Genomic DNA, 25009 nt, shown 5'->3' with positions numbered 1-25009 from the left:
CCAGTATCAATTTTAGATATGCGAACCAGAAACAGCCAATGCAGGAATAGCAAACACCCGAAATGATTTCGTACGCAAACGAAAATCGTGACTGCTAGCGCCATCTATTGGTCAGGGCAAGCAAAAAAGCTTCACCATGAACTTTTATTCAATTTGTAAGCTTACGGAACAATATGGATTTCTTTCAAAAGCTTAAAAGCATGGAAAGGCGGAGTTGTGACCAGTAACTTTATTAATATGACGAGTAACTTTATTAATATTCTAGAAACTCTTTCACATTTCCATTGATTACCGTGCACTTTTCCATGAAAATTGAAACAAAGTAACCCAAGTGGTAGCAAAGAATCGCTTAAACATACGCATGCATATTACACGAGTAAATGTATGTAGCAACATTGCCAGAATCGCCTGCATTCCATAATTTTCGTATTGGTACGTTTGCTGGTGATGTATTATTCTTTAGCTGATGATAAACGATAAAGTAATTATACGAATGTGATGTCGGTCTCATCGCACAGCAAAGAAAAAACAATCATCGCATATCTACAGCTCGATTCCATCGAGAAGAAGAGACTTGCACACGATGCTGGGTTTAACCGGTTACAGGAGAAGGTATCTAGTGATGTGGAAGGACATGCCCCAGGTGGAAGGGCCACCCCGTTTAGTCCCACTCGCTGTCAGCTTGCTGCCAATTTTCCACGAACGGTTTGTCAAGTGAGCCTATCATCAGCTCGCCGCAATACAGGCACTCGGACGATATGATGGCCTCAATCTCGCTTTTCAGCTTCTCCTTGTGTGAAACCGTCGGTACGGAGGCGTCTACGCCGGATGCTAGCCCTTCGTTTGGCCCTCGCTCACCTTCCAAAGGCGCAGTCTGAGCCGATGCTAAGCTCTGCTTCAACATTGCTAACCGATCGGCAACGACGGGACCTGCAACAGTGTGGAAGTTTTAATAACGGATGCAATCCAATCGTTGGAGTTAACTCACTTAAATAGGGCATCAACTGGCGCTCGAGACAGTCACCGTGGAACTTGTGGCCACAGTGAAACACGAAGAACGGACGCAACATCAGATAAACACCGCAAACGGTGCACTGTTCCTGGGCACCGATCGTGACCGAACGACTGCGGAACGTCTGCAATTCCTGGCGTACTCGGCTGGCGGATTTGGCCGATTCCTCCATATCACGACGCTGCTCCTGGATCTTCACGTTGTACTCTTTGAGCGATCGGCAGATCGCCTCTTTGAAGTGGTCGATGCGTTGGAAATCGGAGAAATACGGCAACAGGTCCTCGATACGCAGCTGATCACATTCCTGCAAGATGCCAAGAGCCCGCTGTACCTCTTCATCGCTTGTACCACGGATCTCGTGCTCGGCAATGATCAACCAGAGTCGCTTGCGTAACGTCCGATCCATAGGTTGAGTGGCCGTTTGTCGCGCAAGCTGTCGACCCGCCGCAACATCTGCAAAGGTAAGCGCTAACCGTACCGCTGGAACCCACATCTCGAGCAGGCAGTACAGAAACACACTGGCTGGTTGGATCCGATGGCGCAAGCTGATACGCAACGCGTAATGTAGATCGTACTGCACCATCGTGGTGTCACGACCCTGCGATTCCAGGAATGTTAGCAATCGATCCGGGAAGTGCACTCCGTACAGCTGGATTAGGTAGTTGTGGATGGCCGGTTCGACGCAACCTCGCGAATGGATGCAGTACTCAAGATAGCGCACCGTTTCGTGTGCGTGTACCGGCGTATCGAGACAGAGTAGCGTCGGCATCAGCCGAACAGGATCAAGCCGGTGGCCTTGTCCGATCAACATTGCAACTGTCGCCGCCGGCAACACCTCCATCGCGATCGGTGCGTATTGGTACACGAGTTCCGGTCGATTCTGGGCGCTAAGCACCGCAAGAACATCCTCATACCGACCCTGATTTATATACTGCGTGACAACCGACTCGTAGTCCTGGTTAATAGTCGTAAGCGCCGTTAGATTGTGCGTGTCCCCGTATGATGCCATCAGATCGTAGATGGCCGCTCGGTTTTTTCGTACGCACGCCATCACTGGCCGACTTGCCATGAAGCTTTCAAACTGCTTCTGAAGGTCGCGAGTAGCCTGATCATTGCCGGGACCGCCTCCAGCGCGCTGGTGTGACAGTTCAACCAAGAACACCTGCACAATCCACACGATCAGCATAGTAATCTGCGTCATCTCGTGTGCTTTAAGCTGTGCCAGCCGGTTTCGCAAATACAGCAGCAATGCCTGGTTACCGTTTCGCTGCAGGAACTTGAGACACACCTCCTCGAAGCTTAGCTGTGTCTCAGAGAAAATAGCTGCCGCCTGAAGGAGATCCCCAGCGTAAAAGTAAGACTGAGCTTGCTTCACTAACACGATGTCCCGATGAGCTGGGTTTTTGTTGCAGTACTGTAGAGCGAGATCGAACTTCTGCCGATCGGCGTACAGACGCCACGCATTTCGTTGTTCGTTGACGATCTGTAGATGAGAAAAGGATTGAGAATGAGCACTTTAGTCGCCACAGGTGCCTCCTTACCTTGTAGCGGAAGATCAGCTTGTTGCTGTAGACGAACGTGACGTTCGAGCGAACATCCTTCACGATGTTAATCAACCGGCCGTACTGTTCCACGAAGTACTCCTCATAAACGACCTGGTAGTCGAGCAAAGAAATGGCTGTCACGTGGTCGGGATATAGCAGCAGCGCGTGAAAGTCAGTCAGTATGAACGATAGCGGCCTGTGCGACTTGGGAGCGACCTTATGCGAGCTGGCAGGAGCCGGCACCGAACGTGGCTCGGGATAAGTGATCAGTTCCTTCTGCACCACGAACTGTGGCTGGTTAATGGCGGGATCGATCTCCTGATAATTAATTCCATGTTCCGTCAGGCAACCGAAACTCTTCGGGAAGTCCTCCTCGTAGTTGAAGACCAGCTTTGGCCAGTTACCGGGTGCATTCGTGCCCTTGCTGCCGGACGCCGACAACTCCTCGAAGTCTCGCAGCTGCTCGTCAACGTTCTGGTATGGGCTGAAAACCTTCTGGAGGTAACCACCGAGCTTCAGCTCCTGAGCAGCAGTCGTGGTGGCACCACCCGATGGCCGGACCGTGTTGTGGAATTTATAAAGCCGATCAACAGTGAGCACCAGCACGATGCAGTGCAAACTCTTCTGTTCGGTTTTGAGGTAGAACTCGAGTCCGGTAATTGGACGTGGTTCACCTTTCCCGATGTCGAATGCGTGCCGGACGTTGGACTGAACCAACTTGTCGCCACTCTCGAGACCGACTTCTGCCTCCCAAATGACGCCATGTGCTGTCCCGAGTAGGATGGGACCAGTACTCGTCTCCGAGGTGTTCGAATGGTTAAAGCCGATTGCTGTGATCTCCTGGTCCTTCAACTTCGTCACGAATTTCGGCTTGAAGCTGCCTCGCTGCAGGTACAGCAATTCAGGCGTAAAACCGGGTGACTTTGGCAAGAACGTGAGGAACATGTGCGCCCCAAGCGGATCGACGTAGATGTTGGAAGGACGCAACCCGCCGATGGTTTTATCGATCGGCACCTCGGTGAACTTGTCCGGCTGCTTTAGGTGCATCCGCAACACGGTCAGGTTCGTCATCAGCATCATGAGCCAGTCGTTCTGCACCGACATGAACAGGATGCCGGATGGTAGGTTGAGGTTCATCTTCTGTTTCGTGAAAATGGGCACCTCTTTGCGTGTCCGCACACTGACGTAGCCGGACGTTTTCGGTCCGGTGCTAGCAGAAGCATCGACGGAGTTTTCCCTTATGAGGGCGCTGGAGTATTGATCGAACATGGAAGCCATGGTGCTGCAGGGGTTGATCGAGGGGCCGTTTAGTTGATTGCTTCTACAGAACGTCCTATACCAGTGCAGATTTGCATGCGCTCTTTAATGGGCGTAGTAGGCGGCTTGATATCTTACAGCCATGAATCACGGTTTAGAGTGGGAATGATTTTCTTAACTTTTCGAGTTATATAGTTCTATATTCGTTAGACCAAGCTCAACACTCCTGATGGGTTAAAAATTGAAATTTGAAGACGAAATAAAATTACGACGGTGACCAAATAATGACTAAGTGTAGTAAAAAAAAAACAACAAAAAGAAACTCAAAGCAGAACGCCTTGCCATCACACGATTTTCACAAATTAACACCCTCATACATAGCACAATACTTTTCAAAACAGATAATTTTCTTTTTGATTTATTTTTTAAATACGAAAACACGATTTAATGTTATTTTAAAGATTTATCTAGCTCTACTCCACCAACAGACAAAACAAAACAATCTCTCTTCGCTCCCAGATGATACGTTTTCTGACATTACGAATGTCAGCCAACAAAAGTTTGCTAGTTTTTTAGTCGCAATGATATGAAAACGCAGCCTTTTATTAGTGATAACTTGAGAGGGAATGTAATTTTATGTAGTTTTATAAACAATTAGTCCCATCGTAGTCAAATTATCGATAAAATCCTAATATTATAGCACCGTTAGCATCGCAGACATTTGGTCAAGAAATGTCAATATAGCTTAGATTATTTGAACAGTCACAGTGAGCTTTGAGTTGGACATAAAAATGAAAAAATAAATGATTCGATTTTTTAAATAACCTCTATAATCTTTCAATACACAGTCATTTGACAGAGTTGATACAAACGCTGTATGATTTTTGTATGAATTTTCATCCATACATCCATTCATGAACCCTATAATGTTCATCCATCGGTTTCAATATTCCTTATGATGCATTTACTTTCCAAATCTCAGCATCCGGATATAATGCGGGACAGCATGGGTGTCGTTAGAAAATGCAAAAAATAAATAAATAAATAAATAACTCAAATAACGCGCATTTCTTTAAGAGAGATCCTCAGGTTGAGAAACCCACTCACGAACACTCATTTCCAAACCACCTATCAACGCGTGCGGATGTGCGTCGTCGGAGTACGCTCCCGGCAAGTGTTTTGTTTAAAACTCTTCCTACCAGAGCGACGTGAATGAATGATCGTACAGTGATCTTCAAAGTGCACTAGAAACGATCGTGCGTGCGATTATTGCGAAGTGCCAAGAAATCCAACCATCAAAAGCACATCCGTGCGTGCGTGCGTGCGAAGTCAACAGAGGCGATCCTGGGTTGCTGGTGTGCCAAACACCCACACAAAAACCAGAACACGGGTAAGCGTTAACGCGAGTTTGACTCATACTGACCCGCTGTGTGGCCAGAACGCACGCTACTTCCCGGAAGGACGAGAAATACGGTACCTGCGTCGTGATCGCCTGGGGTTACAAGAGGGGAAGTTGTCTCGGTTCATAAACGATCGTAAGTCGGACTCTCAGATATAAACCAGATCTTCTTTCACACGCGCGCGCGCCCTATGACTGCGCCTACACCAACACACGCATCGGGCCTAGGGGCTGCTGGATGGAATTTATCGATCCCGTACCGATCGATTGGCTTAGGAAAGATCGACTTGAAGTTTCCCTGTTGGCACAGGGAAAGGTACATACGGCTTGAGTTTCAGAGAGCTAATGGAAGTCTGACTTTTTTCAAATCTGCGTGTAAAAAGCCATTAATTTGAAACTCTGCGCTGTGCTTTTAAAGATTTCAGTGATTTCACGATCGGCAAGCCCAATTCCTGCAACTTTTCGACTTGCACGTTCCATCTGTTTCACCATGGTGACGGTGGCCAAGGTTATCCACAGCATCAGCCATAGCAAACAACATCGATCAACCAGGTAATGGGACGGAACTCACCGATCAGCACCGTGGATAATGTTTGATCGCGCGCAGCGTGAGTGCCTGCGTGTGTTTGGGAGCCGTGTGTGCGATCGTGTGCGGCGCAATTTGTTTGCTTTTTCCCGTGTGCTGGATGGCGAATGCACATAAAGTGAAAAGTTTAGCACCATGCTGGAATGTACCAGCCGCTTGAAGTCGATCGCGTGTAGAAGTGTGCGCGTGTATCGATCGATCGTCACTCGTCTCACGCAGCTCGATCCCGTTGAGTGACAGTTGAGTGGATTTTGTTTACATATAAATTAAATTCTTCGAAACCGCGAAAACCAGCCCTGTGTGCACTAAAAAGAAAAACAAACTGATTCCAGCAGCCGGGATAGATATACGTAATGCCTTGGCGGATGCTTTCGTTTCGCTAACAATCAACAATTCCACAAACCATGAGACCGTTTGTGCGCGATGCCGCACGGTGATAACACCTGCGACCCGAGGCGGACAGTTAATTAAGTAAAGGATTCACGGACACTAAGGGCACGGAGGCCGACAACACGACGGCGGAACAAACATTGCACACCGCCGTGACAGAGAAACGCCATCAAACAGCTTGCCGAACATCAAACGAAACTTGGCGCCCTCGCTCAACCGCAAACCGCAAACAATCGTTCCGGTTGGTAATGGCGACCATGCAGATCCGTACAGGCCACAGATGGAGTCGTGAATCTTTTACGGAACGATCATAAAGCGCCTACCGGTCGGTTGAATTCTATTTTTGGCCAAAACCAGCGCGTTGGAGTTCACGCGCTTCGCGGTTTGAGTGCGATCGATGTGGGGGATGATTCAAAGCAAGCGGCTTTTCCGGATGTTCCACAACGGTATTTACACTGCTCTCATTTTCTTTTTAAGGTCAAAGCCAACTCTAACCACAGCCGCAGCAATGGAACGCGAGCGGCAGAGAGTGGGTGCGGCCAGCAAAACATTCGCCTTTTTGGCTGGCACGTTGTTGGTGCTGCTGACATATGTCCAGCTAGCGTCCAGCTGTAACGAAATGGTGTGTGCCAGCATCGTGTCCAAGTGCATGCTTACACAAAGCTGCAAGTGCGACATGAAGAGCTGCACGTGCTGCAAGGAGTGCGCCGAATGTCTCAGCTATCTCTACACCGAATGCTGCAGCTGTCTCGAGATGTGCCCTAAACCGAACGAAACGTCCAACGAGCTGTCGAAGCAGTCACACATCGAGGATCTGGAGGGTTTCCCGAACCTGTACGACGTGATAACGTCTGAGCAGGATGCGCAAGGACGTTGGAAGGTGATCTCATTCCCAATCGACATCGATGCCGCCCTGTACGGCCCTAAGGGAGATGGTGCTACGAAATACATCGTCCGTAAGTGGCTGAAGTACTGCAGTGGGATGTAAGTGAGGGCCGCTAATCTCCACCGGTTCTCTTTCTCGACAGATTCAACTGATATGGACCTGAAGCAGAAGTACGAGGATCCGAACAAGATCACCGTCAACTGTACCGTCGCCTACCAGGCGCAATGTATGTCCTGGAACAAGTGTAAAGAAGCCTGCCGGACGATGGGTGCCAGCAGCTACCGGTATGTACCCCGTTTTTGAACATTAAAATTTTTAAAAAATCTCAAACTCCTTCACTCTCTGTCTATCTGTCTCTTTGGCTTGAGCAGCTGGTTCCACGATGGGTGTTGCGAGTGCATCGGTCAGTACTGCCTCAACTACGGTATCAATGAGTCTCGATGTCGCGACTGTCCGGAGAACAAGGAGCACGATCTAGACGATTTTACGCCAGAGGACGAACTCGACTATGGTGATAGTATGGGACCTCTCGACAATGCTGCGATCGAATCGACAAACATATGAATCGTGCTTGGCCTACCGTCACTCTGTCTTTTTCGATTCCACATCACCCGATCGATTCGTTTCCTTCGCTGACTCTTGCTCTCCGGCTGTCCAAGCTGTTTAGCTTCTGGTGGCACGGGAGTGTACGAAAGGGTTTAATTTTTTATTGGAAAAGGATCACAAGGCATCTAAATTACGTCCGGATAGAAGACGTAGCGAATTTGCATTAAACGCTAGCTCAATTGTACTGCAGCTGAGTCGTGATTGGGTTTATTAGGGAATCTAACGTCTCTAGTGCACGATTGTATAAAAGTAATCACTTAAAGTAACTCGATGACGATGAACAAGCAGTTCGGACGGGGTATAGTTTTTATACGTTTAAGCAAATTAACCCACAATCATCACATAAACACGGGTTAGGGGTTAGACATCATCACGGTGAAGCGCGAATCCCAAGCGCATCGCATAAAAGATTAGAAAATAAGCAGAATTTTATGGGGTGAGTCATGTAGAGAGCCACATCGAACACTGCAAGGGCACTAGAGATGAGTGTAGATTGATGGCAGTGCTGGCTGCTGAGATTATGGACATAGATTAGCGACACGAAGGGTTGCCTTCGTCGTCGATTGTCGGTTGTAGTAACGGGCTTTTAATCCCTACAGTAGGCCAATAATTCAACCCGAGCTATTTATGGAGCGAACGTGTAATCTAATATTATTGCAATGTAACAGTGCAGCTATGTGTCAATAAATTCTCTTTAATTGTAACAGTATGCGGTCGCCAAGCCGTCTAGTACTAACCTTCAATCGTACGATAGGAACCTGAACAAGTCGTTTTCGGGAAGTTCATATTGCGCTTCAAGAAAAAGCCAGTTATGACTTTAAGAGAATTATTTTCTTGTTCTCTCTTTGATTCCCCACAGTCTTTGCGAATGCTCCACACGAGTCAGGACAACGTGGCAAGTGCGATAAGACGTACAATAACGCGGCAGGAGGTCACTCTTGGATATCAGTCCTAGCATCCATTCAAAGTCGTAACGGAAGAGGGCAACTGTATGAAGTCAACTAGTAAGATGCCACATAAGTTGAACTGATTGTAAGTAGGCTGCGCTATCAAACATACGACATTGTGGTGGCGTTTTTCGGTTCCAGCCACAACACGATACACAAAGCGGATTCTACTTGAGGCGCAATCTTCGACACACACTCGAAAACACTCGAGAACGATGCGAGGAAACGGATGCGATATGTTTTTCTTTTCCACCGGCCTGCCAACCCCTACGTCTTTACGCTTCCCAAGAAAATGGAGGCGCGCGCGCAAGTACGATCACTCGGCCATATTTGCTTGCATGCCTTATGTTTTCTAAATATCAAATGTCTCGCCCGTCTCCGCGCGTACAGCCGCTTACTTCACGCTTTCGTTTTATGATGAGCTAAGGGTTACCCTCTTTTCCGGCGCAAGAGCAGTCGCTATCTGCACCGATTAGTTCTACAGCTGGTTGAAGAGGTTTTACACTCCGAGCGGCATTACTTGGCGTAATGCGAGACGCGAGATTGCCGAGTCTCCAAGAGGGCCTCGTAATGGCCGTTTCGGACGTACTTTTGCTTCATTTTTTATGCTCCGTTGCGAATTTTGTGCTCTATGTTTTTTCTGCCGCTGGAATGGTGTTTTAGCAACAGCCGAACTCACTTCAAAGAACCGGCAGACAGGAATCTAACATCCGTGAAAAGGCGGAACGGATCGCTGCAGAGTAGCTAACGTCGCTCTAGAAGAAGCCTGCTGACATGTGTGCCACATTTGTGCACATAATCTCGAAACACCGGGTTGTATCTTATCGCCTTCTTCGACTATCCCTGGTTCTGATCTCAGAAGCATCTTCCTTATGCTGAGCAACGTTTGGCTTCTCGATGCCAGACGTAGATTTCAGCCAAATTGAATAATTAGACACCCGCAATTCCCAACGGCATCTAGTGCGAGAGGGTTCTAAATGACTATACCACATTTCGCACATCTGTCAGTTGAAGTCTTCCTCATTCTGGAGCAGCGCAATTAGTTCGCCACATGGGACATTACGCGAGTGGCTATTCCGGGCCCTTTTTCTCTCTCTCTCACCCACACACTCTCTCTCTCTCTCTCCCACCAACTTGCGCACGCAAGCGCACTCCAGCGATCGTGTAAGACGATCGCGGCCGCAATCTCGTCTGTGAAATTTTGGAACAAGCTCTCTCGCTCTCGCCAAAGACATCAACGCCCACGGTTGATTGCTTGGTACGCAGCTGCCGATCTCAGGCCAAGACTGTCTGTCATTCGGATACTCCCGATCGTGCGGATCGGACGCAGACCAGTGCCAGTTGTTCTTGTGCCGGGATCGCGGTGCATAGTGCGTTCGTTATAGTGCCTTACAGTGCATCCTTCTTCTGGAGGTGTGCCCCAAGTGCTGCTGATTACAAGTTCCTTCCCATCCCAAAAAGTAAGTGACAGATGCTCAGGTGGAATCAGGATACGTGTTCCTTTGCACCCTCACCAGGACGGTGCATTCGCTTTGGAGTAAATTTTTCGAGCCCAAAAAACGAAGTCCGATGTCTACGTGTTGTTTCAACGTTGCGCAGCTTCCAATCAAACGGTGGGACTCATTTCGAGGCGCAGAGAAATCTTATCGTCTCCGAACAGCTCCTTCCGGGCCTAACCTTCAATCAACTGATAACCTTCTCCCTGCCCCGACGAGAACTCTCCACGTTACGTTACCAGTTGCGCCATTTCCGGACGTTATCACCACGACGTCGCTGAACCGTGGGCTTAGAAATCCTGCAGAAATGCTGCCAATATTCGGCTTCATGACGGTATTCGGCTCATGATCATTTCGAACCCTTTTTTATCTTCTGATGCTAAGAGTCGGCCTTTGACGGTTGCTGGCTCCTCCGAGACCTCGGCCAACGGTACGAACTCTTCGTATTTATGTTCCGTTCCGCCAGCAAAGCGCCCTCCAACGTAAACCGGCAGCGTGCTTGTGGTTTTGTTTATTTGTGCCCATTCCCCAGCAGGCGGCGTTGGGATATAAATAACCCGCGCCGGATTGTACCCGCCCATTGAGGAGGGGCACCATCGATCGAGTGCATCATTGCACCCTGATTGCATCTGGGAACCGTAAGGCGTTGCATTGCCGACGTCTCGAGAATTTTATGTCAACCGCACTTTAGCCGCACTCGGTGCTGGAAGAGTTGGTCGGGCGTGGGAGGCCTCAACGGTCGAAAATGTTTTTTTTTTTTATCACTTCTTCAACACAAACATGCGTGTGGTTTTAAAAACCCACACCATGGGAACGGAATGTATGGAGGATTTGCTTTTGGGGTTTTCGCTTTCGCAAAACGACCGATAGCGAATTCGTAGAATTAATGTGAACTCGACGCGAAAGGGATTTGCCAGAAACGGCCTGCCATGCAAAATGAGACCACAGGCATCCAACAGCAACCCACAACCGTGGCGAAGTTTGCATGACATCAGCGTCGTGTCGTTGCTTTCTTCACTTTGCAATAGTACGCCACCGAAAGGAAGTTAGTTCACTCGTCTACACCTCCATCACCCCATGCTTCTGGTATTCCATTCCCTACAACGACTCTTAGTTCTTCGCCTGGGGGAAATGAGTCGAGGCGATCAGCCGCACTGATAAGTCTACATGGCTTGACGTCTACAGACTTGATGATCTCAGTCCACCGGAAAGATTCGCTTCCTCCTATGGTACGTCTCGCAAAACTCTTGGTGCGGAAACAGCTTGCACTGGTCAGTCTGCTTGGTAGGTGTAGATTGCATCATCAGAGAATGGTGGTACAGTTTAATTGCCCGTTCGTGCCGGACGTCCATTTTTCTCCGAGCACACATGTGGATCATGTTCGCGTCGAATGCGTTCCAATATCTCATCGCTGGCGCATGATTTTTGTGCTTGCGGTCGTTTATAGCTGCGGGATGGAGCAAGGAATCAGATCATACGGACGTTGTTTATCTCTGCAGGATGGGGGGACGATATAATTCTTTTGCCGCGTAGTGATTTCTCAAGAGCCTTCGTACGATGAAAACCTCAGAGGTTTGAATAATAAGTGGAGCAGTTTTAGATGAGATAAACCAGGCAGCAAAGCTCTCTTTTAGGTTGATTATGAAACATTTAGGACATCGTTTTATTGTTGTAATGCGAAAGAACTGCCGTTGAACTATCATCCAGATCAGGTGAAGGTTTAGAAGCGGTATCACGTGTATCAGAATCGTTCATTTTACACACTAAGATACGAATAATTTTTACATTTTGAATGCTGTACCAGGTTATGGCCAATGCATCCAGGACCTTGATAAAGTGTCATAATATTTTCGGTATCTCTCCCTCAGGGATCACCGGAGCAGGGATGGCTCGATTCTATTTTGTGGTGCTAGCCGCCACATTGGCGTTGGTATTGGTCCTGTTGCAGGCCCCTCCTGCCCATGCCGACGAATTGCTGGATGAGCTGCTGAACGAGTTTGACGAGGATGACGAGGCGCTTCTACGGCACATCGAAGCCAAGCATGTCAGCAACGACTACGAAAAGGAAGATGAGATGGCACGTGAACTAGCAGCTCGCATTGCAGCCGACCATCGGGGCCAAGGAGTTGATGAAGATGCCACGGATGATCAACGAATCCCACGTCTGATGGACCCCTGCAAAGGTGTCCGATGTGGAGCTGGACGTGTCTGCAGCGCTAACCTTGCTGAACAGCGCGGTGAGTGCATCTGCATCCCGGAATGTCCTCCGGAGGTAGATCCTCGACGCAAGGTTTGCACCAACCGAAACGAGACCTGGGATTCTGCGTGTGAAGTACACCGTCAGCGTTGCTTGTGCAATACCGGTGATGCAGCTTGCCAGGACCAGGAACTAAGACACGTCCATATCGACTACTATGGCACGTGTCGCCAGATGCCGGATTGCAGCGAGAACGATTTATCCGATTTCCCGCGTCGCATGCGCGATTGGTTGTTCAACGTGATGCACGACCTGGCTCAAAGGAACGAGCTACCTGAGGCGTACCTGGAGCTAGAGCATGAGGCAGAGACGAACCTGACCAAACGCTGGACGAACGCGGCCATCTGGAAATGGTGCGAATTGGATGGTCATCCCCACGACAACACCGTGTCGCTACACGAGCTTTTCCCGATCCGGGCGCCACTGTTCGCGCTCGAACACTGCATCGCACCGTTCCTGGAGAGCTGCGATCCTAACCGGGACCACCGCATATCCTTGCAGGAGTGGGGTAAATGCCTCGAGCTAGAGGAGGACGACCTGACGGCGCGTTGTGCCGAGATTTCTAAGGAGGAGGACGCCGATCTGCACGATGCGTTCGTTTAGGTCTAAGAGGGCTCTCGGTGCCACTCGGACTCTACCCCTTAAAGGTAGAGGGCTAGGTTAAGGCTAGGTGGGCTTGGTGTTCATGCCCACCGCTACATGTACTCTCCCTTGTGCCCCGCACTAACCCAACTTGCTGCCGCTAATCGGGCGTAAAGCGCACTACTAGATCCTGCGATACACTAACGAAGAACCAATAAAATGCATCATTCCCATTTTTTGCGATCGTTCAGGGCGAGCGTTTGGGAATACACCTTACCCAGTACCCTTACCTTTCCTTATTGTGCCACCAAAAAGGCCAACAAAAAAAACGTACGTTTGTACTTCAGTAGATTCTTTATCTCGCACATTGTTTAGTTGGTATCCGAAATTGTATGGCTGTTGACTCTACACTCTCACGCGTGGTTAACGAAATCCCTTCTGAAGTCACTTTTAAAAGGGGTTCTGCTTCGAGCTGAAGATGATTCGGAAATTTCGGTGTTAAGCCTCATATCATATCAAAAACTTTAATTGAAATTTAATTAGTTGTCGTGGTGTGTATTTTGATATTTTTACAACATATATCTTTTAACATATATCTTTTTAATTTAGCTCTGATGTTTTGATTGTTTAAATTACCTTAAAATAATTTTGTACAATAGTTTGAACGATGAAAAATGATACACTATCTAAGTTGAGTGATTTAATACAGTATTCGAAGTTTTTAGATGGACCATTGTTATGAAATTTAATAACAAATCAAAATTGTAGTTTAAAAAGGAGAAAACTTAACAGAAGCACTCATGAGTGACTTGAAATTCGTTGACTCATGAGTGAGAAATCGATGAACACGCAATGAATCAAGGAAATCAAGGAAGAAACAAGAGTGATGCCATAATTTTAGGATGCTTCACAAAGTTAAGCGATATTTAAAATTCTTTATTGGTTTTCCCATTCAAAAAAATATTGATTTCAATCGATATTTAAAGGAAACATCTGTTTTTGAGCGTAAAAAATTTTTTTAATAATTTTTTAACATCATTTATAAACGGGTGCTATGGTATGGTATTATGGTATGGTTTTATGTAATAATAAATTAAACAGCATGAGAGAATGCTTTTTTTATTTATCGTTCGCAAAAATACACCAAACTTGGGTTTATTACGATTGATAATAATCCATTTGTTTGACAGCATGAATTTGGCGTGTGCCAGAGACGCCATTGTGTTTTTATGGGACTTCAGGGCGCGCACAAAATGTTCATTGGGACAGTAAGCAGCAAAACGAGCAAATGCGCATGTAGTGGAAAAGAACATATTTCTAGTTCTGCTCTTTTGTACCCGTGGCAATTCAGTTTAGATTACATTTTGCTGGTGAAAACAGTTGCAGTTTCTTGTTATTCTTGGTGAAAGGGTAAGTAAAAGCACAAAAAGACCTTAAAATTATAAAGCATCATTACCGACGCCAGCACAGCAACGCTGGCTAGGATGAATGTATGCGGCAGACGGTGCCCGTGTGTGCGTATGAGTTTCCGTTGGATGCTGAATTCTTCCTCCTGCTGTGCATGTGTGCGTGTTGGCAGCACTGTGCAGCTGCTGCAAGCGTTCGATGGCTCTTTTCGTAACGGCTCACAGCTAAAAGAACGCACATCGTCAAATCAGTCTTCATTGACACAGCGGTGCTAGCACGGTGATTCTCCAACATTCTTGTGTTCTTGATACCGATCGTCCGTACAAACGATTGTAAGTAGTTAAAGGTGGCCTAAAGTAAATTACTAACTCGCCAAACGTTCAGTTGTAACAAATTACACCGGAATCGAAAGCAGTATATCGTGCAAATTCGTTCGCGTCTGTTTGGTCCTTTCCGCGAACGGATAGGTTTCGTTTTCAATTGTGCCGCGTAATTGTGCGTTGAAAAGAGCCGAAAAAGAAAGGGGTGAAAGAAACAGAAATGAAATTGTCCGTCACGGCGACGAAACGGCGGCTCTCTTGAATTCGGTAGCCGTGCAACGAGTTTAGTTTTCGGAAAATTTAGCACTAATATACGAACGCGCGTTTTCTTTCCTACTTGTGAAATAGAAAACTACGCCATCATTAAATTTTTCTCCTAGATAACAATTTTAATTTTTCTTTCTACGTTTCTTCCCGATTTCAGCGCGTGATCTCTACAACAGTTTCGTTGAGCAAATTTGTATCCAACATCGATCATGGTAAGTGTTTATTTCCTGTTCATTCCTGTTCAACACCAGCCTGTGCGTGTGAGTCTCTGTCGTCAATCAAACACTCAAGCCCGAAATCTAAGGCGCCAAGGTGTTCCGTGGGTCCTTGCACGCGCGGGAATCATTATCGTCATATCAACTTCAATCCGAACCCTACGCCTTAGCGATCGCCGGACTCAACCGTTAACACAATGTGGTTAAAGTTGCTCCTTCAAAATCGATATTAGAGGATTGGCTCGTACTCGTTGAAGGACGTACCCTAACACCTCGGCAGCTCGGGTTGTTTGAAGTGCGAACGATTCCTAACCTCAATGTTCCGGGACGCGCGCGCGCGTCCCTTTCTTGCTACAATCCGTCGAAAATCGTTTCACAAACAGGGACACCATTTTGTGCGAATTTTTGTTATATTTCATTCGTTTTCCACCACCACTTTCCCACATATCAAATTTTTAAGCGACATATCTTTCTCATTCGCTTTTAGGCTGGAGGTAAAGCAGGAAAAGATTCTGGCAAGGCAAAAGCCAAAGCGGTATCGCGCTCGGCACGAGCAGGTTTGCAGGTTAGTAATTTTGGCGGGAGATTGTCCGTCTCGCTCTCTCACACGCGCGTTGCACGGTACCACCGCATTAGAGACGATAAGGTGTACCAAAATGGCTCTTTTGTTGTGTGAAGGTGTGTGTGTGAGCTTAAGCGCACGCTGTCAATAGGCGCGAATGACGGATTTCGCCGCTGGCCCATTGACGCCGTAAATCGTGTGAAATTAATTTTCTGCGATTGTGGAAACCATTAACCGTATTCTTCCGTTTATTTTCACCATCGAAATGTGTATTGTGCGTCTAGTTTCCGGTTGGCAGAATCCATCGCCATCTGAAGAACCGAACCACCAGCCATGGACGCGTCGGAGCAACCGCTGCCGTGTATTCCGCAGCCATCCTGGAATATCTAACGGCTGAGGTGAGTGTATATCGAAAAATGCATTGTAGTCGGTAACAGATATAGTGTTGGCAGTTTGGCGATATTATGTTCGACCGGTTTCATTCAAAATGGCGCGCGTGCGTTGTGTGCATTATTGTGCTGAGGAAAGCGCGCGCTCGCTCACGTATTATATGTGTGTGTGTCTTTGCGCGTGCGATTGATGTGGCTCGACTCTATTCGATACTGCGCGGATTCGCATTGGTGTGCGTTGTTTAGGAAGCCAACGGACGCGCGCGCCACTTTAACCCTGGGCGTTATTACGCTCTATAATGTTAATTCCAAAGCGTGAAATATGATATTATGTATTTATTTTACTTAAAAATGTCACAAATGCGTTATATTTTTGTATGGTTTTAAGCATTTTGTACTTATTTATTGTGGTTATTTGATACGCCTAGAAATACCATGACGGATGTGTGTCATGCATTTGGCTTTAGACGCGTAAGTTTAGATATGTTCCTTTTGATACGTGATAAATGTGTGTTTATACATAATATGTGATGCTACCAGATACGCAGTACGCTTTAGCTAGATTTACCCTACATATTTTGCAGCTCTTAGTTTTTCTGTACCGAGCTTGATATCAACAACGGTATATTCTATTTGTGTTTTCATAGGTCCTCGAATTGGCCGGCAACGCGTCGAAGGATCTCAAAGTAAAACGCATCACTCCCAGACATCTGCAGCTGGCCATCCGCGGTGACGAAGAGCTTGATAGCTTGATCAAGGCCACCATTGCAGGTGGTGGAGTCATTCCACATATTCACAAGTCGTTGATTGGTAAGAAGGGTGGCCCGGAGTAGAGAATCGTCCTTATAAGGTTACTTTCTACGCAGACAGAAAATTTTTGTTTTAAAAATTTTTTGCTTTTGTTTTTTAAGCGTAAAAGAAGAAGCCTGCATTTTTTTGTTTTATGTCATGAACTCAAAAAAAAACCTCTTGCTAACGGTCCAAAACCATATTTATAAGCCATGCAGGTTTTCTTTTTGTTTATTACTCTTCGCTTTTCCCCATAAAACCTACCTTCTCTTTATATTATCACATAATTCGCACTCATTGGAATCAACAATCGCTTCAATTGTTTTTTTACATAAAAAATACTCTAAAGTAATGATCCAATTGAGTATTCCGGTTATGAAATATTCAAGGTTATTAAATATTCATTAATCAAGAAAAATACAAAATAGTAGAACGTCCAATATATAGTAGCAAAGATATAAGCCAGATGTTACAGCCAGTAAGTGAAACGATTTCTGCAGTTGCATATTAGACTGTAAAAAGAGCTAGAGAAACGAACGCAAAATAAGAGAAGCAGCGATATTATCTTCTGACTGTAATAGGTAACTGAATTTTGAGGAAAAGAAATGCGATCACAAACGTCACCAAAATATCGTGAAATGTACTTGACTCCGTGCTTTCTCTGCGAAATGCACCAGCAAAAGTTAGGCTCAGCATTTTTCAAAGCTACGAGCAATAAATGTATCAAAGCATAAGGATTGCAATTGCTATTGCATGTTCGCAGGAATAGACAAAAAAGCTATATTAAACTTTGTAATGGTAGGTTCGCCATGCTAGCGAATCTCCGTCTGACGTCCGGCGGAGTATTTAGAAATGTTAGTCTCAAATACAGCAGAATATTTCTTAAGATAGATTCAATTCCTATAACAACGAGGCCCAGAAGTAAAGCCAGGCGTAAGGATGGTCTTAAAATGATTTTGCAGTTTCTTTCTACTAACAAACGAATAAATACTTTAAACAGGAAAAAACATCATTTCTCACCGCGATATAAGCTTTAGTGCTACGTATTACGTACGTATTAGTTATCGATTATATACATCCGACTATACATCCTGAAGAGAGTAAGTCCAAAACCCCCTATTTATAAGTGCTGCACGAACAGCACATTCTCTGAAGACTTAGTTTATTAGTAGCGTAAATTAACACAATTAAAATAATACTTTGCTCTAGTGGACGAGTGTACGAGTAACAGCTATGCTTTCTGCGCATCCCCGACGATTATGATGTAGATGAGGAGTTCGAGGAAGCCGTCGTCCCCAACGCCCAGCCTCCTCTAGATGACCGTGCTCATCCTGTGTCTCGCCTTCCGGTTATTCTGCACTTTGGTTAGGGTTACTATTCCCCGAGCGCCGCTGCTCCAGTGCCTTCATGTACTGGATGATGTACTCGAGCTGGTTGATCAGCTCACGGTATATCGTCCAGTCACGTAACTTCCGCTCACTCTCGTCCAGGTACGAGTCGTTGATGTCGATCGAGTGATCCTCACGGAGCGTTTGGAACAGGAACTTCTTGTCGATCACCACCAGCACCTCGAACAGCTCGCACAACACCTGCTGCAGGCTCTGGCGCACCTCCTCTCGCACCTGGTTCAGTAGCTCAATCTCATACCGCTTGTATTTAGCCTTGTTGTGCACGTTCTCGAGATCTTCCTTCATCTTCTCGATGCCCTTGGCCAGCCGGATGTAGCGCCGGTACGAGTCCTTGAGCAGCCGGTAAAAATCGCGCGTCGCCTCCTGGAGCGACATGTACGAGATGCGCATGTAGATCATGTCGACGATGTCGTTGCGGAACTTCTTCGGTATTCGCAAGCCGTCCTTGTAGATCCACGGCTCGTCTCGACTCTCCCATGTCGTGTGGTGGCGATCCATCGGCACGCCGAAGATGGTTTTCGTCTACCGAAAGGGTGATGCACACGTACAGGTTTCGCAATGGAGATTCCGGAAAGATTTACTTACGTAGTTCCTGATCGACACCTCCATCGTACCGAGCGACGTATTAACCTGATCGCGGATTTTTGACAGGTCGACGTTAATCGGGGTGTTGATCGTGATTTCGTACGGCGACGGATAACCGCACGGATTCAGCCACAGGCGCTGCTCAGGCGTGTAACCGTTCTGTTGCTGTGCAGGATCAATCGACTTCGAATCGACCGAGATGAAGACTAGCGCCAGGCTCAGAAACACCGCCAGTAGGAGCTTGTGCACTGCTGCGGGAGAAAGCATCGGCGTGTGATTTGGAATCGCGACTCCGCTGGCACTTTTTGAGCTCGGCCGGTTGGAGTGCGAGCGCTTCGCGTGGAAATGGCACGCGAAAATGCAATCTCGCCTTTAATGATAATGGTGCAAATTGTACGCACCTTTTCTCGCGAGCTAATCGGGTGTGCGATAATGACAAAAAAAGCGTCGCGCAGCAATTACGAGCCGGTATGCCGTCACCTTTCTTGAGGGAGACGTTGTAATGAGGGGAAACTTAACTTGGTCGTCCGAGCCCGTGGAAAGGGCTCTTCTTAGCGACAGGCTGACCTTTACTGGCTAGATGGATTACTATCTTTCAAATTGCGCTACTCAATTGCAATGAGGTGTGGAATCTCGAACGCATACCGAGGCATGACCTAGGTATACTTCGTTGCAAGCGCGAAAGCACGTGTACCTTTTGCCTGACATGACGACCGTTGGCGCATTTCCCATTTTTCGCTCATTAAAAGGATGCTATTGGAATGGGATGAAGGTGTTTTGTGGCATTGACCTGCCGATAGGTACATCATCCAAAGTGTGGGACAGGCATAAAGAAACACTAATGAATTACACTTCTTTTTATCCACAGGTAGCCTTTCAGCTCAGCTCTATTTATATATTTCACTGTGACGTTATTAACTTCACGTCATTTAAAAACCTTTAATTTCATTTACATCTCGATTGCAGAACAACTATACGAGACTGAGGAGGAGGACATGGACGATGCCCGCGATGCTCGTACAAATCAGGAAAAATTAAACTCGAAACTAAAGGCTCTAGGTTTTGCTTTAAAAATGAAATTTCCAAAGAATTAAAATTTAGATTTATCTGGATACGGTCAGGAGAAGAGGCCAAGTAAGATACGAGAATCTTCCAACAGCGCGATAGATGCAGAATCAAACCCTATTTTTTTTCCAAACCGTCAAACCATGTTTTTCAAAACCATCCGAGGCGTGAACCTCCACTAAGTAGGGCTCAAAACGACCACGTTAGCGGTTCAGCCACGAAGAACCCATCTCAAGAACGGCAGTTAGAATTCAAAAGAGCCCAATTGCATTCCTTCATCACCCAATCCTGCAGCACACCGGACACGGAATTACCGTAATACCGCATCGCGGTCTCGTTTTCTCACTTGTTTTCATCTGCCCTTCTCCCCGGCGTAAATCAAATAAACAAAAAAGAAGAAGAAGAAACACAAAAGGAAAAAGATCAGCAACAAAAGGGCCAACTTACTCATCGCAGCCCGATCCTTCCGCGGCCGTTTCGTATGCAAATGTAGGCTGATGTCGCCGTCTCGGTGCCATTCTCCGGGATTCGCAGCCGCATCCGGTGCAGTGTCGAGCCACATGTTGTCGGTGCTACGCCTCGCTGATCGATTGCTGGTCGCGGTGTGGTCGTACACCGCACTTCCGGTCGTGTCTTGCGCACCTCAGATCTGCCCGGTTCGCGCGGCCTCCCGGCGGTCCATCGTGCCCGCCCGTTCACGGGATCGTACGCGCACCCTGTCGCACGTTTTCGCCCTGTTTCGCTCGTACCCTGTACTACGAACGGATCGCTTGGGGGTCCGTGCCCTCTTGCTCACTCCCAGACGACCGGTTTTGGGTGTCCGCTGTCTGGCGGGGGAAAATTGGGCGCGAAAATTAATGCGATGGGGTGTGGATGAAGGGGGGAGATACGGGGGAGAGTGGGGACGTTTAATTTTCCACACTCGGGATTGATTTTTCGACCAACCGCAGGAAAAGCGGGAAAACTCCCCCTTTTGCTGGTGAGGTTTTCACGTTTTCAGAGGTTCAAAACAGCCCCCAAAACATCGCTCCCCAGACCTCATACACTTACACGTCGCGCACTCACACTCCCTTGCCTCTTCTACCCCTCCCCCTGCCCGCCTGTCTGCCTGCCTGCCTGCCTGCCGGACCTCCCCGAGGAAAGCCAGGTAATCCGGATATCGAAGCTGCGATGTCACCGGTGTCAGATACAAATCATCACTAAGGAAGTTCCGTCCGCTGTCGATCGCATAAAATACTGATTCGTCGGCCACCCTCTGCCCTACGCCCGCGCCCTCCTCATCCGGGGTGGTATGCTTTGGCATTTCTTGGACTACCCACCCGCCAGCCGGACCCACCAGAGATGGGACCTCACCTGTCCTCGTGGAAACCCACCGCCCTTCTACCTTCGCGCGCGTGTGTGTGTGTGTGTATGTGTCCAGGAAGAATGGTGAAGAGTGAGAGCGAGAGAAGGAGCAATAAAGAGAGCGAGAATGTTGCGATGGTTACCCATTTGGCAGGGGTGGGGAAGGGATGCCGAGGTGCGTGGGGGGAGGGGAACATGTAATGGTCAAGAAGGTGGCAAAATAAGGCGCGAACACATTGCGCGCACGCGGTACGTGCAAAGCGTGCAGGTTCTGGAAGGGGTTGAACCTGCAGGAAGTTTAGAAGGAGGGTGGGGACCTACTCTGGTTCTAGCCCCGATTCCCGGCCTCGGACATATGTTTCCGGCGTGCTGAAGTGGAATGGTGGACTAAAACAATACCAAGCACGCGTACCACGGAGCATACATACATGAGGCGAGGGCGAGTTTGCGCCATTTGTGAGCCATCCTGAACCGTGACTCCTACGCACGTCCTAATTAGCTAAATACGGCAGGTGGAGTGCTGAGTGTTACGGATCAATGCAGCTAGTTAATCAGTCCAACTGGCTTCCCTTTGGGTGGGCATTGGGTTATTTGTCTAAGTAACATAATGACGCACTTATGTTGAAAAATCAATGGGATTCCATGAGATTTAGTGTTTACTGTGAGCTTTCCCGAAAGGATGGCTTCGAGACTGCAAATTTTCCTTCATATATGATCGCTGACCTTTCCTGTTACTGAGAGAAGGTGCAATAATTGATGCTTAGCATCTTTAGCAATGCTTTATTTAGATAGATGATTTGAACGTTAAAAAGGATAGCTTTCTTTTACTTATGTTACAATTTTTTTCAATAGCATTTCTTATCTATTGTAATACCAATTTACTTATGAAATATTTACTAATTAGCTTCCCACATTCGATTCTAACCATACTCAGCTCTGAAACCTCATTCTTCCAATATTTATTCATGTAGTGATTTCTTATTTATTCTAGTAGTAACTAAAAAAAAGTTCTCTTGGGTTAATCCGCACCTAATGAATCATTTATTTATAGTATCGTTTTTCAGTTTTTTATTATAAGCTACAATAATGTAACCCTATATGAGACTAATCAGAAAATTTCATTATCATGACAAATATATTGAGTAGTGATGATGTACCAAAATCGTCCTCACAATTCCTCCCACACTTGGCGCTTAACTCCGGAGCATTCTGTTGGCGCCCAAAATCGAATCCCTGGATCACTTACATCCCCATGTAATGAGCCTGCAACCTCAAGCCAGCATCGCAGCGTCATCCTTCACCAAACATCAACCATCTTGGTTGCAGGCTCGTTATTACCGCGACGACAAATGACAACTAGCCAGCTAATTACGTCCACGACGGTGTACAAGTTAACGCGAACAGTGCTAGGGTGTATAAAAATAATTGGCATTCTTTACCGATCGCGGAATGACGCGGATTAATTGGCTCGCAGCATCCGTCTCCGGACCGAGCAGATAATTTGTCATTAAGGCACGCGATGCATCCATTACCATTAAGGACGTTTTGCTGTCCGATGATGTCGTAGCCCGAATTCTTTCGCTCATTAGTACATATTTTCGGGATGCGATGCGTCTTCGTTGTCTGCTTGGTCCTGCCGGTGGAGATGGTGTGGCTTCAATAACACACGCAATTTTGCACACCTACGCCGCCATCTTCATGATGTCTGACGGAAAACGCTCTCAGATTGGATTCCATCATCAAAGCGACGGCATCAAATCTCGTCAATTGTTACTAATTTCGTTGGTCCTTCTAAATGGACGTGTAATCGTGTAATATCCTGTGTATTAATGACAACTTAATTTCTTTCAAGGTTCCACATTAATGCAGACATGAAATGTACACCAAACGTGATTTAAAACTCAAGAAGTTGGAATCAGCTTTTAATATATTTAAATTTTACTATAAAAGATCCCGCACAAAACAGTTACCACTTAAACGAAACATTAAAAAAGGCACCTTTTGGCAAATCGCTACATAAGACGTAGTTTGTAACGGTACAGCTGCAAATGTATAATTTTTGTGTTACCGGATTTTTATCACGAACGATTGTGGCACTAATTTTTCGACCAAAAAGTATTTATTACTCCTTCGTAAACTGACAAGGCACAGACTCAAAGGCACGGTCTTCTCAGCCCTACTCATGTTGTTTCTAATACTGCTAACTCAACGAAGATGATTAAGGAAATTGGTTCCGTTTTTCACACCTTTTCACCGCAATGGTGGTACAATCGGCCGTTGGACGGGCGGTCCTCGAAATAGATGATTAAAAATTTTAAAAGGCGGGAAAATTAATAGATTTAAGATAATAAAAAAAATTGACTCGATTGCCACAAGAATCGTTCGTTATCAAAAATCCCTTACAAACTATGTATACGTATTTGAATCATTTTGGCAAGGTAGAAAGACAATGTCGAAACATACGTAGTACTGGAAAAAGCTCCTGCTTCCACCGCTCGTTTGCAAATCTGCCTTGGGTGCGATCTTAGAAAGCTAAGCTATACTAAACTGTGTGCTAAACTTCCTTCCATTGGTTGGCAGGAGACCCCGCATGGTTGACTTCCAATTCGCACATCAACAACTTCCGAGTGGCTCTCCGACACTCGTCAGTAGGAGACTGAATTGAAATAAAAGTAATTGTAAATAAAGTCTATTAAGATTTAACATTCTAAACATAACCTACGATGTGGTCATTGTCACCGACTCATAAAACGTTGGGGCACTTTCAGATGGAGCGAATTCGCAATAATTGAAGAATTATCTTAAGCTTAAATGTCGACGGTCTGTGAGTTGATGGAAAGTGATGAAATTTCAAAGTATTTTGTCTAAAAGATTTTGTGTACAAAATAACACCTGTATCTATGAATATTGCTTAATAAAAAGGAGTTGGTCTACTTGTTGAAATGAACCTTGTTGGCAGTTTTCCTAATGGGTCATGTGGCGTGAATGGTACGACTTAAATTTTTGTTTTTACTAATAGCAACTTCAAAGCCAATTTCCTTTCGAATGCGGCTAAGAGGGTTTCGTCAGACATAACACGTGTCTCACAAAATATATATGAGTACTGGAACCATAAAAGTCTTGTGCAACTCAAGATGCTACTATCGCAACAAGCAGATTAAGTAGAAAAGTTTCCTCTGACTGTAGTGACTCTGGAATTTAAAAATTGATTACAACTACTATTCAAGATAGTTAGCTGCCTATCTTTTTACTACAATGTAGTACGATAAAAGATGTAGTTGTTAAACAACCCGATATAAAAAAGTGTCTGTATAAAAACATGACTATTGGCTAGTACGACTATTAGCACCATGGGGCGAGAATAACAATTCTACAGCCACGGCACACAAGCCGTTCGTTCGTTCGTTCGTTTATAAGGTTGCGCCTTTTTTCGACCTGAAAGCACCCTAAAGTGTGAAAAACCGTGCGTCAGCTGGCCAACCTCTGATTCCGAAGAGGGCGTTCTGTGCGCTTAAGTAACAAAAAGGATGGCGCCGTTCTAGCGGTAAGGATTTACGAAAATGGCACAAAAATAGTCTACAGTCTGGTGTCTCTTTCTGCCCTCCTTCCGTAATCCTCCTTCTCTCTATCTACTGCTCATCGTTCAATCCTCCAAGTAGTAGTTAAGTAGCTGTTAAGTAGTAATTCAAGAGTAC

General features: G+C 46.4%; 5 protein-coding genes across 7 annotated transcripts; 3 read left to right on the top strand and 2 right to left on the bottom strand.

Moving 5' to 3' along the window:
• Positions 1–238: 238 nt before the first annotated feature.
• Positions 239–3834, bottom strand: LOC128728678 (vacuolar protein sorting-associated protein 18 homolog). Its single transcript, XM_053822312.1, has 3 exons — positions 2554–3834; positions 989–2495; positions 239–930 (listed from the first exon to the last, which is right to left on the bottom strand). Exons 1-3 carry the CDS (start codon positions 3832–3834, stop codon positions 662–664), a joined length of 3057 nt encoding a protein of 1018 aa, XP_053678287.1. The 3' UTR covers positions 239–661.
• Positions 3835–3909: 75 nt separating this feature from the next.
• Positions 3910–13274, top strand: LOC128728447 (uncharacterized). The gene is made up of 7 exons (XM_053822075.1): positions 3910–3965; positions 6666–7144; positions 7217–7358; positions 7446–7591; positions 8540–8684; positions 9894–10087; positions 11992–13274. The coding sequence occupies exons 1-7, from the start codon at positions 3910–3912 to the stop codon at positions 12981–12983; spliced, it is 2154 nt and encodes a 717-aa protein (XP_053678050.1). The 3' UTR covers positions 12984–13274.
• LOC128729215 (protein twisted gastrulation-like) lies at positions 4293–8379 on the top strand. 2 transcript variants are annotated; one of them, XM_053822873.1, is made up of 4 exons: positions 4293–4306; positions 6696–7144; positions 7217–7358; positions 7446–8379. In XM_053822873.1, the coding sequence occupies exons 2-4, from the start codon at positions 6697–6699 to the stop codon at positions 7636–7638; spliced, it is 783 nt and encodes a 260-aa protein (XP_053678848.1). In that variant the 5' UTR covers positions 4293–4306; position 6696; the 3' UTR covers positions 7639–8379. The 2 variants fall into 2 exon arrangements, with proteins under 2 accessions (XP_053678848.1, XP_053678847.1); XM_053822872.1 differs by lacking the exon at positions 4293–4306 and adding an exon at positions 5018–5203 and having other exon boundaries at positions 6666–7144.
• A 975-nt stretch (positions 13275–14249) lies between the features above and the next one.
• On the top strand, positions 14250–17923 carry LOC128729055 (histone H2A.V). Of its 2 annotated transcripts, none has more exons than XM_053822704.1 (5): positions 14250–14372; positions 15114–15168; positions 15659–15736; positions 16018–16131; positions 16770–17923. In XM_053822704.1, exons 2-5 carry the CDS (start codon positions 15166–15168, stop codon positions 16953–16955), a joined length of 381 nt encoding a protein of 126 aa, XP_053678679.1. In that variant the 5' UTR covers positions 14250–14372; positions 15114–15165; the 3' UTR covers positions 16956–17923. The 2 variants fall into 2 exon arrangements, with proteins under 2 accessions (XP_053678679.1, XP_053678678.1); XM_053822703.1 differs by lacking the exon at positions 14250–14372 and adding an exon at positions 14615–14701.
• Positions 17924–18077: 154 nt separating this feature from the next.
• Positions 18078–20528, bottom strand: LOC128729054 (uncharacterized). Its single transcript, XM_053822702.1, has 3 exons — positions 20418–20528; positions 18906–19156; positions 18078–18842 (listed from the first exon to the last, which is right to left on the bottom strand). Exons 1-3 carry the CDS (start codon positions 20419–20421, stop codon positions 18261–18263), a joined length of 837 nt encoding a protein of 278 aa, XP_053678677.1. The 5' UTR covers positions 20422–20528; the 3' UTR covers positions 18078–18260.
• Positions 20529–25009: the final 4481 nt, after the last annotated feature.

Source organism: Anopheles nili, chromosome X (assembly GCF_943737925.1).
Source record: "Anopheles nili chromosome X, idAnoNiliSN_F5_01, whole genome shotgun sequence".
Lineage (NCBI taxonomy): Eukaryota > Metazoa > Arthropoda > Insecta > Diptera > Culicidae > Anopheles > Anopheles nili.
This window is presented reverse-complemented; position numbering and strand designations above follow the sequence as displayed.

Coding starts and splice junctions, on each gene's coding strand:
- LOC128728678 (XM_053822312.1), bottom strand. CDS start 3,834: ATGGCTTCCATGTTCGATCAATACTCCAGCGCCCTCATAAGGGAAAAC. Junction 2,496..2,553: donor AGCTGATCTTCCGCTACAAG/GTAAGGAGGCAC, acceptor TCTCATCTACAG/ATCGTCAACGAACAACGAAA. Junction 931..988: donor CCAGTTGATGCCCTATTTAA/GTGAGTTAACTC, acceptor ACACTGTTGCAG/GTCCCGTCGTTGCCGATCGG.
- LOC128728447 (XM_053822075.1), top strand. CDS start 3,910: ATGCGCTCTTTAATGGGCGTAGTAGGCGGCTTGATATCTTACAGCCAT. Junction 3,966..6,665: donor TCTTACAGCCATGAATCACG/GTTTAGAGTGGG, acceptor TTTCTTTTTAAG/GTCAAAGCCAACTCTAACCA. Junction 10,088..11,991: donor GTTCCTTCCCATCCCAAAAA/GTAAGTGACAGA, acceptor TCTCTCCCTCAG/GGATCACCGGAGCAGGGATG.
- LOC128729215 (XM_053822873.1), top strand. CDS start 6,697: ATGGAACGCGAGCGGCAGAGAGTGGGTGCGGCCAGCAAAACATTCGCC. Junction 7,145..7,216: donor TGCTACGAAATACATCGTCC/GTAAGTGGCTGA, acceptor CTTTCTCGACAG/ATTCAACTGATATGGACCTG. Junction 7,359..7,445: donor ATGGGTGCCAGCAGCTACCG/GTATGTACCCCG, acceptor TGGCTTGAGCAG/CTGGTTCCACGATGGGTGTT.
- LOC128729055 (XM_053822704.1), top strand. Junction 15,737..16,017: donor CGGCACGAGCAGGTTTGCAG/GTTAGTAATTTT, acceptor TTGTGCGTCTAG/TTTCCGGTTGGCAGAATCCA. Junction 16,132..16,769: donor TGGAATATCTAACGGCTGAG/GTGAGTGTATAT, acceptor GTGTTTTCATAG/GTCCTCGAATTGGCCGGCAA.
- LOC128729054 (XM_053822702.1), bottom strand. Junction 18,843..18,905: donor AGGTGTCGATCAGGAACTAC/GTAAGTAAATCT, acceptor CCCTTTCGGTAG/ACGAAAACCATCTTCGGCGT.